Raw genomic sequence first — 18,412 nt, 5'->3', positions numbered from 1 at the left:
TGCAGCCAGCTCGGTCCCCATGATTTACCCCAGCCCCGGCGAGCGCTGCCCCCGAGAACCTGCAGGTCCATGTGGCTGAAAGCACACGCTCGCATCTGTGGGACAGGCACGGCGAACTTCAGAGGCAAGCACGTGTCCCCGAAGCCTGCGGAGGGGATTTTTTGTGGTATTCACAGACTGTTTCATGTGTCAATACGAGAGGAGCATAATTACCAGCTGAGAAACTGCAGGAAATAAGCCAAGGTTGAATGAACGAAATGGAAAATAAAGAGAAGCGCAGAGGACACACACATTTTAAAACTATTACGGAGGTATGTATTCACGTGCTCGTGGGAGCCTGGGAATATATAAGAGCTCATGACTGCGAAGGAATGAACTCAAGGACCAGTCTATGGGGAGTATTTTTTTTCCCTGTGACTTCAAACTTCTCTCGGAGCTCGCAGAGTTTTAGTCAGCTGGCATGCAACAGAGGTACGACTTCCCCAAGGAAACTCTTCCTCGGCTTGCACTGGAAAGGCTGCTGGGAGAGTCCGGGAGGCAGAAGGCTGCAAGCAGAGGCGAAACCTCCTCCTCCTCCTCCAGCCACAGAGCAGGTACGTGGAGACGCGTGCGAGACCGGGAGCCGGCTGGAAAGTTGAGCTTTCGACTGCGGGAGAGATGGGGGCTCTGGTGACTTAGAGCTGCAGCCTTTAAAAATAACACAGATGAGGAAGGTACTGTATAAATAAAATATATTGTGTTTATGAATAGGCTGAGGAACTGACTAAACACACTGTGTAGATGGCTCTATCCACACAGCTGTATATTTAATCCATCAGGGACTTGCACTGCAGCGAGTTAGATCCTTTACGTTAAGGAGGCACCGGTTAGTTTATAATAATGCAGTTGTCATATGCCTGCGTCGTTATTATTCTCTGTGTTTACAGTAATGGAAGATGGGGAGATGTTTTTTTTTTTTTTTTCCTTTCTTCACAGGACTTTAGTCTATTTATGGTGTTACTGCATTATAGCACTCTGAACCAGGAGTGCTGCAGAGATCAGCATTGTGCGCTGATTAAATGCTGCTCGCCCAGCTCTCCGACACTGAATCCGAATATAGCCTTGGGCAAATCACATAGTCCCCAGGTAAAATGAGCAAAATGCTGCTTAGCTCGTCTGCTCTTCTTACTATCAGCACTGTCATTGAACTCTCCCTGTTGGAGCACGAGGTGTGAGACGGCAGGGTTATTTTTCTACTCTTAAGATCCTGACAGCTTGAATGTCACCTTGGGTGAACGATGACTTACTGATAGTGTTTTGCTGCATCTGGATTGTTATCATGAGGAATTAATGTTTAGACAATATTTGGAAATAGTAAAGTTTTAGAAAATCCTAGTTTATATAAAAGTCACAGATAATTTTCTGAAGCCAAACCCTGTTGTATTTTTGATAAAAGTACAAATATGTTTCCCTTAAATAGAAGCTGAAGTTCAGCTTTCCACAACAGTGGAAATTTGTTTTTTTATTAAGACATAATCATTTCAACTTTAAAATCATCTTATTATTCTAAAATGCTGAAATCCTGCAGTTTTCAATAAAAAAAATTCACAATCACTCATCTCTTTTTAAAGCAGATGGTTACAGCTCAGTGACTATATCAATGCTTGGCCTTTTACTAATACAATGATGGATGGATTCGGGGGGGGGTATCAATATCATGCAAGTCAAATCTATCAGAAATAATTTTCCTCACTTCATTTTATCTCCTGTTGGAGCATATAAATTGAGTACACCTTTTCTCAAACACTGATTCCAATGTCAGTAAAAGAAAAATTGCTGAATTAAAAGCCAATTTTTCTCTCTTTTTGCTGCACTTAGATTAAAGCTGGTGAGAAAAGATCCTGTTTTGGTTCCTGAAGTTGAGTTTCTCCAGGAATTTTGTTCTCCAGGGAGAGTATTTCATGTTCAGATAGTTTAATCTGCAAACGGCAGTACATGTCACTTTTTGTTGATGGAATTGTTTTTATTTTCCCATGTGCTGCTGTCCCTTCGCCCAGTGCCTCGCTCACAAAGTCTCCAGGCTGGTGGGTTTCGTGCAATTCTCATCCACTTACATTTTCTCTCCCGGAGACAGGAGTAGATAAAAAGGTGAATAAAGTAGGGAAACTGGCTAAACCCTGTGGGTCCAATTAATTGGGAACGTTAATTTTTGGTGGGGAAATGCTGTTGGCCGAACACCTGATAGAGGTGCACGTGGAGAGAGGACAGAGAGGGAAGGGAGGAAGGCAGCAGCTTCAAGAGACAGGAGAAAAGCCATGTTGGGATTACAGGAGATGTAGGAGTCCTTACTTTGATGTGTGGACTTGACACCAGAGTGGCAGGAGGCTGCATCTGCCCATGAGACCCCGAGCCCAGCGCAGATGGCACGAGCAAAGAAAACCAGGAGAAGCAGCTCCCGGAGATGTTGTAGGGTCTCAGGAGCTGGAGCTGTGCCTCCTTCACAAAATCTGTGGCTTAGGATGGCATGGGCTATTTATTTTTTTAATAGGGTTAATGTTAATGTTGTCTCCAGCTCCCCGGTGGGATGACTCACCAGGGAGCTATTCCAGTCAAAAGGGAGCAAGATTTGTTCCACTCCTGCCCTTGCAGTTCAGACCCACTTTCTGAGGCGGGAGCTTGTTTTGTTTACTTCTCCGGAGAGTTTGATTCATACGGCTCGACACAGGACTCAACCCAAAAGCAGTGCCTTAGAAAGCAGCAGCGTTACGGATGGACAGACTCCAAAAGGTCTGGAGGTTCAAGGCACATAATCGTCAAGGCATATTCTTGTTTATCTGAAACCCTTGGGAACCTGCAGCAGATTACAGACTGGCTTGTGAGAGCCGGCGGCTGGGATTTGCTTTTCCTTCTTGCTCTGGGCCATGCTGGGAAGAGGGTTTGGAGGAGAGGAGAGGTCTGATGAGGTGCCCCCGGCTTTGGGTGACGTAGGGTGAAATCCAGCTGACGTTGGCAGAAACCCAGCAGGCAGCGATTGCTGAGGAGACCACAGGAAAATCAGGAAGGGCCTGATTTCAGGTGCAAACACTTCGGCATCCGCGGGATGGGACAGCCCTTGCTATTTTGTGCGGTAGGCAAAAGAGCTTGATCCTCCAATCTGCCTGATGGAGATGACCCAACCTGTGCGATGGAGAAGACCCTTGCTCTGCAGACGTGGCTACAAACGCACATGCCACGCTAATGTTTTAACAACACTTTAAGGTGTAAACTGCTGGGTAGCCCAAAGCACAGAAATACTGAAAATGGGAAGTCAGCCAAATGCTTCGGGGTCTTTGAAACTATGTGCTGTCAGATCCCCTTTAGGAAAGAGCAAAGATGATAAGGACGGTGCTGATCTTTCCCAGCGCAGTTGGTGTCCTCTAAGGTTGTGTTTTTAAGGAAGCAAAGTCCTGAGCAGCAGAATCAGTGCATGCCCTTCCCTCTTGCTTTAGCATTTGTTTCTGTCCAGGCTCTTCTTCACAGTTCAGCTGGCACAGCTGCTTGGCCAGTCGGTAAAACAGCTTGAGGAACAGAGCTGTTTTTTTAAAAAGCACAACCAACAAAAACCCTGCTATTTTTACCCTGCAAATCCAAACTTCCGAAAGTGCTCTGAACATCCAGGTGTAGAAAAATGTGATGCGGCAATCAACCAGGGCGCTTGCTACTCTTCATTACAGGCAGGATATTTGTATTCCATCTCCAAATCAAATCAAAAGATCCTATTTCACAAAAAAAAAAAAAAAAGAATATTTTTCTTTTCTTTAAGACCTCAAATATTTGAGGTTTTCCTTGCAAAAGCGCGTTGCAAGTGTTACTGCACACTGCTGACAAGGCGAGCTCTAAACCCAGAGCACCCAAAAGGTGTTTAATTCTGTGCATACCGCAGCGGTCCCCAGCTTCAACATGAGTTTCCTCCTTACCCCAAGGGACTGCAGATGGAGGGCTTGACTCTAGGGAGTGTGCCAAAGGGATCAAGTGAAAAACAGCGTGGCAGCCAGCTCCGACCAAGGGAAGCTCAGACACTATGTGCTTGGGGGAAGGGGATCAAAACTCGTCTGATGAGACCCCAGTCAAGGGGAACCTGTCCAGGGTTGTGATAATCTCGCTGGCAGACTGTTCTCCTGAGAGCTAAACGTGGATTTTTCTATTCATTGCACCTAATCATGCCCTCTCCTGCCCGCAAGCGTACTGCTGCCTCTTCATATCATTTATGCTTCTCATTTCAGGGTGCATTGCAAAGCAAACGAGATGCTGAGAGCCCGGCTCTTCGGCATATTATTTCGACCATGGGAAAAGTGCATTGCAACAGTTCAGGCTTGTGAAGTTGGGAGAAAGCAATGGGGAAATCTATGTAAAGGTGGGTTTTCCAGAAGTGGGACTTAATTAGCAAAAGGAAGAGAGGAAACCAGCAATTAGACAGCTGCTCCAGCCCTAGAGGGCAGCACAAAATAATAAATAAAAAGCTGAACTTACAGGCAATCTGAAATAATCTTCTGCATGACAAAAGCAACCCTTTTGCAATGGGAAGTTTTTACTAGCTTGTCCGGTAGATTGAGCATTATGTACTCACTGCCGAAAATTCAGTAACTCATCTGGATGTTCGGACCCCCCCTGCCTTTATCAATCTCCCTAATTCCTGCCTCGTGCCATGAAAACCCTTCAAGTCAGGTGCATTGTAGCTGACACCGAACCCCCATCCTGCCAGCAGGCTGCTATCACACTCCGATTAGTGCGACCATCGCAAAGAGAAAGAGTTATTTCTTCCAGGACAGGTTTCCAGATTCTGGGCTTTCTATTTACCAGCCGTGAATTTGAAACCTTTAATCCTCAAGCGCTGTTTTCCTAATGATGCAGAGAGTGATTTAGGTGCAGGGGTAGGAGGCTGCAACCCTCCAGGAATGTAACTGGCGGACACAAAACCTTAAAGTAAACACACCGCCTTGCACCACGCACGCAGCTAAACAATGGCATCGGCAGCGATAAGTCTCTTATTCCCCTGAGCAAACCCATGGCCTGATCCTGACAGTTTCTCTGGCAAAAATCCCCCTTATTTCTCAACGCCTGCCCTGAGCAAGGGCTTCAGGATGTCGCACAGTAGCTGACTCTGTCCGGAGCACAGCGGTGGCTAGGACCCAGCAAGACCCTGGAGAGGAGTCCGGAGGAAGACAAGCAACATAATTTAAAGCAGACACTGTCCCAAATAAGGTTATTTCCCTGAAAATGCCTTCATTCTGAAGTTACGAGTGAGCCTCTTGGTGTCCTGAATGGGTGAACGTGAAGCTGAAGAACAATTTCATCGGTACCAGGACTGAACCAGTTTTGAAGAGCTGGATATGCTTTTTAAAGACATGATAAGCAGTGTTTGGGGATGCGAGAAACCCTTGAAACAAGGTAAATGTGAAATATTCACTCTTTTTAACCCTGAAGGCTCTAATTTAGCAGCAGAGAGTCCTGTGTGAAAAAGGATCAGAACCTGGGGAGTTTGGTTTGTGTTTTGTGTATTCTCTTGTATTTAACCTCTCTTTGGCACAGGAGAACGTCTCTGTTAATTGTCTAAGCAGTAACAAAAATTACCTTTGAGGGAAATTTAGAAGGTGCTGCTGTTGTTAGCTACATGCAACATCTATGAAGTGGTTTCAGGGTTAATATTGTAATAGAGATGGAGGCAAATGTTGTTCTAGAGTGAGAATTGGGCAAACTGGGATTAAACCCTGATTATTGCATGGTTTCAAGTATGTCCTGGGGCAAATCATTGCTCTTCTCTGCCTTTGCCCTCCCATCTGTTAAGTGGATATGCTGACGTGGTTTGGGTACCGTGCTTTTTTCTAGATGCTAAATTATTTGACCCACTTAATAAGATTCCTTGGGTGTGTTACTCACTAAAATCACCTGTATTTTTCAGCTGGGGATTGGGATGGGTGATTCTGAAGTAGTGGTGGAAAGCTGTGACACTGAGGTTCAGAGCTCAATCCTGCTCTGGGGTATGCTGGGATTTCTATCACAGCTGCCAGTGGGAGTAAACTGGCACCGAGCACGAAGCTGCTTCAACTCCGGGAAAGCCTTAGAGCAATAAAAGCTCCTTTAGGTCGAGTTGTTGCTACTGCTGCTCCTAGAGAGTTTTTTGTAGGCTGTGGTTAGAGACACCAGTGCCAGCAGGCAGGGTTTGGTGGTGATGCTCTCTGACACCAGGGCAATGGGGGTCCTGTGAGCCCTGAGCTCTGCACTGGGAGAGGGTGGTGGAGGGCTGAGACCTGCCCAGAGGGCAGAGAGGACGCAGTGCTGGGTCACCTTAGGTGTTGCTGAGGAGGGTCTAAAGGTTGTCCAGGGAAAACCCGGGCAGGAAAAGCTCCTCAGCTGGACAGCTGAAGTGAAAACCACCTTGGGAAGGGAATCTCCATGAGCAAGGAGGTTGTGCTGTACCGTGAGGAGTAGCTTACCCTCCTCTGGATGGAGTCCACGTGGTCTCATGTTGGAAGAGACCACCGCCTTCTAGTGCTTCAGGGTGTGACAGCCACCTTAGAAACACCTTGAGGGACAGCATCCTTCCTTACTATAGATCCATCTTACACAGCAAGGAATTAAATCACATTTTTGTGTTCAAATACATCAATTTCCTAGTTGCTTTATAAACTCACAATTTAGGAAGTTTCAAAGCATGTTAAGACCGTGGATTGTGTCAGGTTAATTATTTAAGAAGCAAAGAGACCATTTTTTGCACTGGCAGTGTGGTGATAGAAGACATTGCAGAGCGCATGGGACACACATTGTCCATCAGGGTGGTGCCCTGTTGTGGGTAATATCCATGGAGATTTCCTCAGCTTAATTCATTGGGTCTAAACAGAAACAACTTCCATTTTAGGGCTCTGAGTAAAGCCTTGTAATCATCGGTATGTTTGTCTTTTCTCTCAATTCCAGCAAACTAATACCCAAACGATAAAACTCATTTTCTCCTCCTTAGAGGAGGTACCCACTCCTCTAAGCCTGGGGAATGAGGAACAGAGGGGGAACGACAGAGACATTATAGATGGTGGTATCAGCAATTCCTCCTTCCATAGGATGATTTCAGTGTATTTTGCAAACATTAATTAAAAGGGTCAAGAATGAACATCCTTGGTCTTGTTTTAGAGGGGGGGAACAGACTTCTGATCCTGCTGCTGGGCCCCAAAGACAAACTCCAAGCTCTTTCACCTTGGGGTCCCAGATCATCATCCATCATTAGTTGTTTCCGTGAACTGGAAGGAATGTGCAATCCAAAAATAGAGTAGCTGTGGTCTAAGCCTCCCCAGTTTCTCTCTTCCTAGTACACAACTCTTTTCTCTGGTTGGGAAGTGGAAGGATGGGCAGGTTTCCATAGTGAACCTGTTGGCATCGCTGTTCAACAACTGCCATTGCTGCGCGGAAGCATGGCCATCAGCGGCATCCCTCAAACAGTGACTAAGTGGAGGGATCTCCACCAGCTGGGAATGATCTTTTGTTTCCAGCCTCCTGATGCTCTGTGGGTGGAAGCAGCTGAGTAACGGTATGTTGATGCCGGGTTTTGGCGGCACATGTGCATGGGGTTGGCGTGCGTTTGGAGCTTGCCAGATGCAGGCTTGCTCCTGGAAAGACTTAAGAGCAGTGCTAGCTAAGCACTGCTGCATGGCTTCCAGTTGGGAGCTGGCGTGTGTCTCACCAGCTCTGGATGCAGGCAGGACCAGCTCAGATTTGACTGCAAGAAGCCATACAAATACAAATAGATTTGGCATGTTTGCAACAGAGGCTGTCATAAAGAAGTGATATCTGGAGCTCACATCAGTGGTGACCACAGCCAGAGACCTCATCAGTGTCCATCTAGAAACAAGCCATTGGAAGGATGAATGCTTTCCCTTGGCTTCATTTACATTTTTCTCCCATTGCCCCATGACAGGCCTCCCAGTGTTGTTTGCTCCTTTTGCAGTTATTTCTATGCTCTTTTCTGGAGTGCTTTCCAAACAGTTAAATTCTGATGAATCCTTCATTTCACGCAAATCCATTCCATTTTATATCTGTCTCTTTGTAGGGCATTTGCTTTCAAATGTATTTAAAAGCCTGCCCATACCTGGGATGTATAAAATGGAAAACTAACATTGGACAAAAAGTTCTCAGTCCATTCTTTAAGCTGTTTATATTAACTCAACAAATCTGGATGAGTGTGTAAAAGCTCTTTGACACTCTGGGATAAAAGGAGTGGAAAACGTTGTGGATGGAAATGGAAACTGTTCCCAATGCTTGTTGTTTCTGAGTGGCACCCATTCGCTTTACTCAGGACTTGGCACCCCAAAACACCAGCCCAGTTGAAAGTACCTGAGCTGCCTCTGTGGGGAGAGTGAAGGTAACTCGGTCTTCAGGAGCTGTCTTTCTCCATGATGCCAGACACACTGCCCAGCTTGAGCACCTGGACTTCACTGGGTGGCCTGGGGATCATCTGGGGAGCAGCTGAAATCACACTGGGGCAATCCCATGAAATGCCTTGGACCTTCCTTTCAAGTCCTCATATAAATCTCTGTTTCTCCCACCAGGCTCAAAGGGATGCAAAGGCACATAGGTAGGTCGTAAGTGCTGTAGGCTCGGAGATGGGTTAATTTATTGCACTGCACGTGTGCTTCTCCATGTTAGACGATGATCTGGTGCCAGCTTTCGCATGCGTCAACCACTGTGTCACATTTGAAATCTAACCGTAATTACTTTTACCTGCAGAACCATGAAACTGTACGTCATCTTCTTCCTGGCAGTGGTGAACAGAGGGACCTCTAACAATCAGCCCACAGAGGGGATGTCGTGTGAAATGGTAAGGTAATCTCCCTACTCAGGCCCCTTGAGATCCCAGATGAGGTTGGGAGCCCCTTGTTACAGCCACTGCACAAATAGCGATGGTCTCTGAGAAGGGAACCCTCGCCCAGGACCAGGGTCTCGGTGACGGCAGAGGTGGGCTTTGCTGGGTTAGTGGGTGCTCAGCAGGCTGTTCTCAGGCTATGTCCTTGTTGTAGTGACAGGACATGAAAAGGGGAGGAAGAAGGGTCATTATCTCTGTTTTTTTCTAAGGGGGAGCTGGTTAAAAGAAATTTGACCTGATTTCCCCAAGACTGTACAGGGATTCTGTGGCTGAGACAGAGAAAGAACTTAGACCTAAAATCAACTCCTTTATATCAGGCCTAAGTTCTTTGTGCTTTAAATAAAGCATTTTCTGTGAAATACATCTATATCAGCCCTTTTGTAATAACACGGAGACTGACCTTCTCTGCCCTGACACAGCATTCCTGCCAGGGGAGTTGTACCTGACTTCTGCTGGAGGTAAAAGAAGTGACAAAGTCTCTCGCTCCAGTACAAAATTTGCTCCCTGAATTTTTGCAAGCACCTGGTACAATATTATAAATGTTATTCACAGCTGAACTCTCTCCCTTCCCTATCCAAGTGCTTTTGACTGTAACAGGCCGTTTAAAAATACTTATCTTTTTTTTTTTTTCCTGAACGTTGAAGCTGTTCAGCACAAATCCTCAAGAATTTCCAAAATAGGGAAAAAAATAATTTGCTAGCTGTACACATCTCCCTTATGGGACTCATTCCATTCCTGCCCACCCTGCCGTATTGCTGCACTTCCTGAATTCCAGAGAAATTAAGACCCAGTATATATAAAAAGATCTTGGGAAGGTGACTGGGTAGCCCAATTCATTGGCTGGAGAGGGAAGACTGATGAAGCCACTGTAAACATGACAGCTTGGGTCTCATGTATCATAGTCACATGAAGGCTGGGCGAGACACGCAATAATCCAAGCAGATACGTTCCGTCCCATTTCTTGATGGGTCACAGATCGGGCTGATTGCTGAGAAGTAAACACATGCTTGTTTCTACCACTCCACTGTAAACTGCTTTCATCAAGCCAATAACCCAAGGCTCTACGCAACTAAGCTGGGATAAATTCGGCCCCGACAGAAAACACGCTGCAGTCAGGGGCTGGGACGCTCATCTGGTATAAATTAACAGCTCAGCATCGCTAATGTCGATGTTGATCGTCTTCCTTTGCTGGGCGTTTGGTTCAATGGAATGAGGAAGGTGTAAATCCAAACACAGCTTAAAGAAAGAGGGAGATACTGGGTTAGCTGATGGGTCCATTGAGAGTCCTTCTTACTTCACATGATTATTTTTCATCACAGCCTTGCTGTTTTACATGGTACTTTCCCTGTGGCAACACCTTTAGAATAGCAAAGGCTCAGAAATGGAAACTTTCATCCCAGATCTCATGGAAGAGGCACGAATCAGAAGCCCATGCCCCTCTCTGACTCACTGCTGGTGCTCCTGTCGTTGCACCAAAGTCTCATGAAAGAGGTTTTAGGAAGGAAACAGTCCGTACCAGACCCCTGACATCAGAGTGAGCTGTTCTGATTAGACAAGTTACTGCACATCTACCCGTTTGCGAGACCACAAGGCACATCTTAAATGTCAGGAGGTTCTTCCTAACTCACATTGCCTTCCAAGGAGAGGGGCTTCAACTAGTTTGTGTTTTACCTCCCGAAGAAAGATACTTCTGCTAATTCATGTTAACTGGCAAAGGAGGAGCTTTCAAATAATTTATAGAAGGGAAGGGGTTTTGGCAAATTATATCTTACCTTGCATTGAGGTGATGCAAGAACACGTGCATAACCAGTTATTGTAGGTCAGCTTTTATGTGGTACCTGGGCAAATTACTAAAGTTCGGTTGGGTAGCTGGACCTCCGCCTGGACAGCTCTTCTAGACAATGGGCATGGACACTGTGCAAGTACGAGTCAGCACCAGGTAGCTCCAGCCCAAATTCTTTGGTTTAAATGCTCACGAGTTGCTACAGGAGAACACGAGTGGAGGCTTGGATCCAGCTGCTTTGTTTGTAGGGCTCTTGCTTAGTAAGGTGGGTGACAACTTCCACCCAGTGCTGAGCAGTGAAGAACTGGAGTCAGAATGCAAACGATGCTCAACTTTTGAGGTGTTGGGTCCTTTTTTTCGCCAGAATCTGAATGGGACCAGACACCAAAGGGACCAAGTGCTCCCCACCCTGCAGTACTTCTTGTCAATGGACTTCAAACAAACCAGTGGCAGCACTGGCAGAGATGATGAAGGCAGAACATAAGACTGGCAAAAACCTCTTTTCCAGCCTCAGGCTGCCAACCCATTGGGCTATGGGGTGGGAAGAGGGGAGATACATGCAAACAGATGCTGTTTGCTCCATCCCACTGAGACGTGCTTCGTATTTTCTTCCTCGTGCTGATGAGAATGAAATTCATGCAGTTTGAGCCTTGGGGGAGAAAAGATGGTGCAGAACAGACTAGATAAGAAATTCAGTAAGGATCAAACTAGTCAGTGAAAAGGAATGAAAGTTAAAAAAAAAATGGGAGGAGAAATGTTATAGGAACAAATGGCAGACAGTGGGAGGTATAGATTTTATCAGTCCCTTTTATCACTGGGAGGGTTCAGTGGATGCAGATTAAAGGCCCAATCCTGCAAGTTACGTGGTGAACTGGGACTGACCTCTCCCCCCTCGACTTCAGTGAAAACCAGCCGTCTGGCATCGATGGGAGTTGGATGGGGACTTTGCTAAGATGCTGGGTGCCCAGAGGGAGTGGAGGGTGCTCAACACTTGTTGAGATCTGGCTCAAAGTGTGGGAAGAAACCTGGCATTTGCCTTAGGCTGCAAAGCGGCTGCTGCTTTTTCACTCTGGCTTTTTGTATCCTTCTGGCTTCTCCCTCTTCCACAAACCAAGCTAGAAGAGAATTCCTGCCCTGTTATTTGGGCCCTGGAGCTAAGCCCAACTCTGTGCACATTTTAGCTCAAAATGATCAATTCTACAGTGGCTTTGCAGAAAAGAAATAATGTCAGGGAGGAGCCAGAAAATCCCCTTCTCTTTTTTCCTAATTTGTTTAGCTGGGGGAGATCTGAGTGAGTTGGAGGGAAAAAAGGAAGGGGTTCAGGTTTTAATAGGCCATTTACTTGGGGTCTTTGGGAAAGATGTATCATGGGAAGGACTGTGGAGCAGCCTGTGTATATCTAGAGTTTGGATGAGCACTTACACTTCTCTGGCACATTTTTGTGCAGTCTCCAAAACTCACATGATGCAAAAGAGATTCACAAAGCGCTGACTATTGCCCCACTTCTCCTAAACAGACCTGCCACTTCATTCACCTAGAAGTTCACATGAAACAAATGGGGCTTAGCATTTTTTATTTTTAATGTTTCTTTAATATCTGAAAAGCTTTGCGTCATGGAATCTGGATTCTGCTTCTCCACAGAAGTTGAGATTCAACAGATTTTTTCTTTCTTTTCTTTCTGATCTTTCTACAAACAGTACATGATGCAGTCGCCTGAATACATTCATAACAAGAGTTTTCCTCCAGTAAATTAAATGCTGCCTAAGCCTTTCACATTCCACTTCCTCCTGCTGCTATATGTTCTCCTTAATAACAAAGTACAGCTTGACATTTATGCAAGGATGATCATGTTCGTGTTTCCAATGTTCCTTATGAACACACACTCCAAATTTTGCTCTGGACACAGATTCGGTCCTAGCTGCAATTAAACAGACATGCATCTAGAAGATTAATTTGACTTTCACACTTGGGTTTTTTCTCTACCCTGCTGCTGAGAATTGGACTGGAAAGGCATGACCCTCACTGCACATCACAGCTTTTTTCCTCTCAAAAGGTGGCTTTACATAATTTGTCTTTTCCATGTTGTATCATGGGTGTCCTGTGGGGGTGGTTTCATAAGGCGTGCTCCCCACACAAGAAGGGAACTGTTGCTTTAAGAAAAGGATAAACATGGATGGTAAAAGCAGGAAGAGTTTGGAGATTTGCATCAGAAATGTTTCAGTTGTTGAATGACCCATTTGGTTAAAGATGTATTGCTTAACTAAGCCATGGCTAAAGGAAGACACGATCAAATATCTGAGGGTGTCACTAAGAAGGAGAGAGATGGAGTTTGTGTTATAGGATCCTTATACATTTCTCCACCTCCTTGCTTTGGGACCTATGCTGCCAACAGAGTAAAGCTCTTCTATGTACTACTTACTATTGCAAATAGAGTTTGCAAAATCTAATAGGGTGATGGAGCTGAGAAAATTAACATCAGACCAAAAGTGAAGGAGATGGTGCTTGATTGCAATGGAAAGACGGCACAACTCTTTCACTTGGAACTATTAAAATAAGCCTGGGAGAAATGTACAAAAAGGAGAACATTTAGTAGTTACCACATGCAGATAAAACTCTCTACTGTTGTAAGTCAGAAATGTCTTTAAAATGAAATGAGTGCTGTTAGCTGCAAAGAAGCATTAGGATTGTTGTTCTTGCTGTCTGAATGCTCAGAGAAAGAAGTGTGATCAGTGTTTCAGAAGAAGGATCTGCCTGGATGCTGAATGTTATTTTCTTTATATTTCATGCAAAGATGTTTTCCATTTGTCACGTGACAACCCCTTTTCTCTCTTTTTCTGGCAGGCAAACTCGCAGGCATTTTGCCACAACAAAGACCTCCACCAAATCCCTCGTGAGCTCCAGCCGAATGTAAACAAAATAGATCTGTCGGGAAATCTGATTCAAAGCATCCCTGAAATGCCGTTATCATTTTACACTTCCCTCCAGTGCCTGGATTTAAGCTCTAACCAGATAAGCTTCATCACGCCTGGAGTCTTTGCACACATGACGAGTTTGCTGGAAATAAATTTAGCCAACAATCACTTATATGAGCTTGCTCAGAATGGGACAGAAGGGATTGGACTTTTACCTAAGGTGGAAGTACTGGACTTGTCCCACAACAGTCTGTACAATGGGATGGCTGAGTATTTCATTAAACAAGCTCCAGCACTGCGGTATCTTTCCTTGGCAGACAACAGTATTATAATGATATCACACAAGATGTTTCAGGGATCTCCCAATCTTGTGGAGATAGATCTTCAGAGTAATATCATCATGGAAATAGAGGAAGGTGCTTTTGAGACTCTAGTGAACCTTTCCAAACTCAATCTCTCCATGAATTCAATTACTTGCATCTCTGATTTCAACCTCAGGCAGCTGGAGATACTTGACCTTAGCAGGAATAGCATTGAGACCTTCCACACCGCAGAGTCAGACGATGAATATAGCTTAAGATGTTTGGATCTGAGTGAAAACAAACTGCTTCACTTCCCAGTCTTTCCCCAGGTAAATAAACTGGTAACTCTGAATTTATCAAAGAATTTAATCCAGCTCACTGCTGAATCCTCTCATAATAAAATGGACTATATGGAAAACGAATGGCTAGATGCTTCTTTTCATCTTCTTGATCAGAAGCAAAGCAGAAACAAAAGTTCTCTTTATCTATCCCAGCTTGTATATTTAGACTTAAGTTATAATGAAATCAAATCTATTCCGGATGAGTTCTTTGAATCAATGTTGTCCCTTCACACCCTTAATCTCAGCAAAAACTGTCTTCAGGCATTTGCAGTAACTTACGACAGTGCATTGATCTCCCTAACTGTCCTCGACTTGAGCTACAATGCTTTGCAGAACCTTCTCCTAGATGCTGGCACGTTGACAGATTTGAAGGAGCTCTACATTCAGAACAACCATCTTCAGACCCTACAATTTGATATCTTCTCAAGTCTTCCTAGCCTCAGACTGCTTAATCTACAGAGCAATAATATCAGCCTTTGCAGCATGTACTCAGGATTAGCTAAGCAAAGACTTGCTGGAGAGGAAAGTGGCTGTGTATCATTTGTCGATTCTCCTACTCTTCAGTACTTCTACGTAGCCGACAACATGCTGAACATCCTACCAGCATACACTTTCTACAAGACTTCTCTGATTGTCTTGGATCTCTCCATGAACCCCGGACTGAAAATAGAAGTTAAAGCATTATCGGGACTGGAAAAGTCTCTGGAATATTTGTATTTACATGGCAATAGCCTGATAGATTTAAATATTGACTTGCCTTGTTTTAGTCACCTTAAACATTTAAACCTCTCTGAAAATCAGCTGAACTGGCTGCCTAAGTGGGGTAGTGACTCTCCACTGGAAGTTCTGGACCTACGGAACAATAGGTTTAGTACATTACAGAACAGCAATATTTTAGCATTAGAAAATTCCCTTAAAAACTTGTATCTCACTGGGAACCCACTCAACTGCTGTGGAAACATCTGGCTCTCATCAATGATCCAGAACAAAAATGTCCAGATCCCCAACGTGGAGCACTTAACGTGCCAGTACACTCAGAACTTCGGGTACCAAGAAGAAATGTACATCGGGAACATTAGACCAGAAGACTGTGAAAAAGAGGATCTGAAGAAAATCAACTTCCTTATTATATTAACATTTGTGTTGGTTTTATCCGTGATCATCATTGGCGTGGGTTCATTTTTTTGCTTCCGCAGGCAAAACTTTAGCCATCAGTTTAAAGCATAGGAACACAAAATGCCTTGAAAACTGAAGAAATCAGGTGCTACACTGCCAGTGTGTAGAAATGAAGGGTAAAATTCTCCTCTTTGATTTTTAACTGTGGATTTTAAGATGGTTTCAAAGTGCCCCTGAACTGCACCACTATAGTGCTCTGTGTCGCAGGGACTGAAAGGAGAATTTCCCGTGTTTTGCACTTGCTTCATTCACAAGCAGATCTGCTTAAAAAAGTTTATGCAGTGGTAGAAGAGGCCACTGTAAAGTCCTGCTGTTGTTTTGAGGGATGTGTAATTTAAACCAGACCAAAAGAAAAAGCCCTCTAAGGTCTTGAGACTTTTCACTAAGCTCAGAGATACTTTGTGATGTCACCTTCACAGAAAGACTTTACGCAAATTGAGCATTGTAACTGAATCACTTTATGACAGTCCTTGATGGCAGCAACTGAGTAGGAAAGCCCTTCTCAAAGTTATGTGTATCTGTGAGGTATTTTGATTTGGTCTGAGCTTTGCTTTTTCCTAACTGGTTAGCTCCTAACCCTTCTTAAACTGAAATCATACAAACCTACGCCAGCGTGGGCCAAAATACAATCTTTCACTCCCTGAAGTTGGTTGCAAATCTCCCATGAGTTCCAAAACAATGAGAATTTGGCTAAAAAAGGAAATTGCAGTTTGCATCCATTGCGCTCATGGCTGCCATCTAGAAAATTCATGGCTGACCATGGGAACAAAAAGACCTTGGTGGTAGGAACCTTCTTTGGATACCTCCCTTTGCTTGTAGTATGTTGCTCCAGCCACTGGGGCAAGACATGAGAGGTTGATGAGGTCAACTAGTCTTGGCACTTAATACCCACAAGGGATGTAAGAGAAATCTCAGGCGTGAAACAGCTGCACTGTACATTACCCAGATCTGCTCAGAAGGTCACAGGTCCACAGTTCAACTCAAAGAGAAGAAATTTGCCCCTCGTGTGCAATACATATTTAACTGGGTTTAATGTGAAGAAATTCATCTCTGGGGTGAACGCTTTTTAAAAGAAAAATCTTGGAGAATGATTTTCAACCAGCTAACATTGGACTGAAATGTTTATATTTCTAAGGAAAACTGTTGGGAACTCCCTGCATACAGTTGCATTTCAATGCAAATAAATAAACTATCTATTTTTAAAGGTCACAGGAGGTTAGACAGCAAAAAGGTGTTGTAAAGATACCAGTGTGAAACAATACACAGGGAAACTAGTCCTGGGCCATTATTCAGATCAGATGTCCACTGTGTCTCCCTAAAAAGATATTATGGTCTAGAGGACTGGCTGCAAGAAAAGTTATGTGGGTCCTCATTCTGTGAAGGGTTTAACAAGGCCAACCTGTTGTGTTGCTAAAAGCTGACGCTGACATATGTTATGTCCCGTACTCTGACAGCTAATTCACACTTTTGAAGTGAAAAGCAGCTCATCAACAGTGGGAGCCTGACCTACTAACGGGGTTCAATGGCTTCGAAATGAGCTATATCAGGTTTTCTGTTAATGCCAGGAACTGTACATTAAGGCACATAAATAGAGGTCAAACCAAAACCTGTCCAGGTAAATAACTCAGAGTCAAATTGCTGCTCCTTTTCTGTTTCTTCCAGCTAGTGAATGTCAAAATTAACACACTACAAAAGGGTGTATAATTCTATTTTTAAAGCAGTTATGTAAGAAACTGGCTGGTAGTTTTCATTGTGGAATTTTGTACAATAAAAACACCTTTGAATTTTGTAAAAAGCACAGGGTTGTGAATATATTAAAGCACCAGCTTGGAATGCTCCACAGATTAAAAGCTATGTCTTCCTATTTTTCTATGGTGTTCAGACTCCACCTTAGACCTTTACCTTCTGGTACTGAAGCAGGGACAGCTGCTCCACATCTTAGAGTACAACCAATGGAGAGCAAGGAGATCTACTGAAGATGCAGGCAAGCGTTTGCACAAAGAGTCAGCAGCGATAGGGCCTGATCTAACATCTATGAAAGCCAATGCTAGCCATTGGCTCAAGCTCTTATTCTTGTAGGAGAAAGTTGGCATAAGCAGCAATCCCAGGGATTAGTTGGAAGCCCGATGCTGAAGTTGGTGAGCTTTTCCTTTGGTGCAAAAGCAAGCTGAGCTGTGCGCCCAGACGTGGGCTAATTTAGCCACACACTGAGTTCATGTTGAGCATGGCAAGATTATATCTCCTTCTAAGAGCCAGTATTAGCTTGGCTGCCATGACTGGAATTAGTTAATAACCTGATGACAGAGCCAAACCCATTTAATTAACGGTTTTAACACTGCTTTTGTTTGGCTCTACCAAAAGGAAGTGCTTGTTATTACTAAACGTCTGGGACTAATTAGACTTCCACTGACTTCCCTGGGAGCAGAAACAGCTTTCTCAAGGAATAAACCTCACAATAAAGTGCAGTATGGCTCATTTGGATTTCTCTGTTAGTGTCATAAGCAACTGAGAAGTGACATGAGCCCACTCCAGCCAATTCTGTTATTCTGGATGGGATGAGGAGCATGAAGGAAAGAAAATATGAATAAAAGAGCAAAGAGAGGGAAAACAGGGAGAAATGGGAGCTCTGTGTGATATTATTCCTCAAAATAAGGGTACGCAGGTGACAGCCCAAACTTTTGCCTCCCCTGTCTGCTCCTGTGCCTGCAAGAAGCCCAAACCCCAAAGTACCTGATCCTGCATCAAATGTAGCCATTACTCACCCATTACACATCTTTCCACCAGTCAGCCCCATTGTCCTAATAGGTTGGCATGATACAGGCTGTTTTGCAACTAAATTTTACACTCTCATTCATTGCTTTTTCATAAAGTCCTCTTTGATGCAAAGAGAGCTCATGCTGCTAAGCCAAAGAATATCCTTCTGGGATTCGTAATAGAGCATGTGGGATTTATGCAGCCAATGCAAACTTTTTTTTAAATTGTTGCATGCAACAAGTGGCTTCCTCTCCGGAGCTGTTTGCATGGGGCAGGAC

At 44.3% G+C, this 18,412-nt stretch overlaps 2 protein-coding genes across 3 annotated transcripts in view; one reads left to right on the top strand and one right to left on the bottom strand.

The window, feature by feature from the left end:
- Positions 1 to 18,412, bottom strand: part of TSKU (tsukushi, small leucine rich proteoglycan) — a 314,781-nt gene that overhangs the window by 167,666 nt on the left and 128,703 nt on the right. The gene's annotated exons all lie outside the window — the stretch shown is intronic.
- LRRC32 (leucine rich repeat containing 32) lies at positions 191 to 17,582 on the top strand. Of its 2 annotated transcripts, none has more exons than XM_052812437.1 (3): positions 191 to 593; positions 8,731 to 8,821; positions 13,491 to 17,582. In XM_052812437.1, the coding sequence occupies exons 2-3, from the start codon at positions 8,735 to 8,737 to the stop codon at positions 15,429 to 15,431; spliced, it is 2,028 nt and encodes a 675-aa protein (XP_052668397.1). In that variant the 5' UTR covers positions 191 to 593; positions 8,731 to 8,734; the 3' UTR covers positions 15,432 to 17,582. The 2 variants fall into 2 exon arrangements, with proteins under 2 accessions (XP_052668397.1, XP_052668396.1); XM_052812436.1 differs by lacking the exon at positions 191 to 593 and adding an exon at positions 4,153 to 5,406.

This window comes from Harpia harpyja, chromosome 17 (assembly GCF_026419915.1).
Source record: "Harpia harpyja isolate bHarHar1 chromosome 17, bHarHar1 primary haplotype, whole genome shotgun sequence".
Lineage (NCBI taxonomy): Eukaryota > Metazoa > Chordata > Aves > Accipitriformes > Accipitridae > Harpia > Harpia harpyja.
Note: the sequence above shows the minus strand (reverse complement) of the source record. Positions and strands in the feature narration are given on the sequence as shown.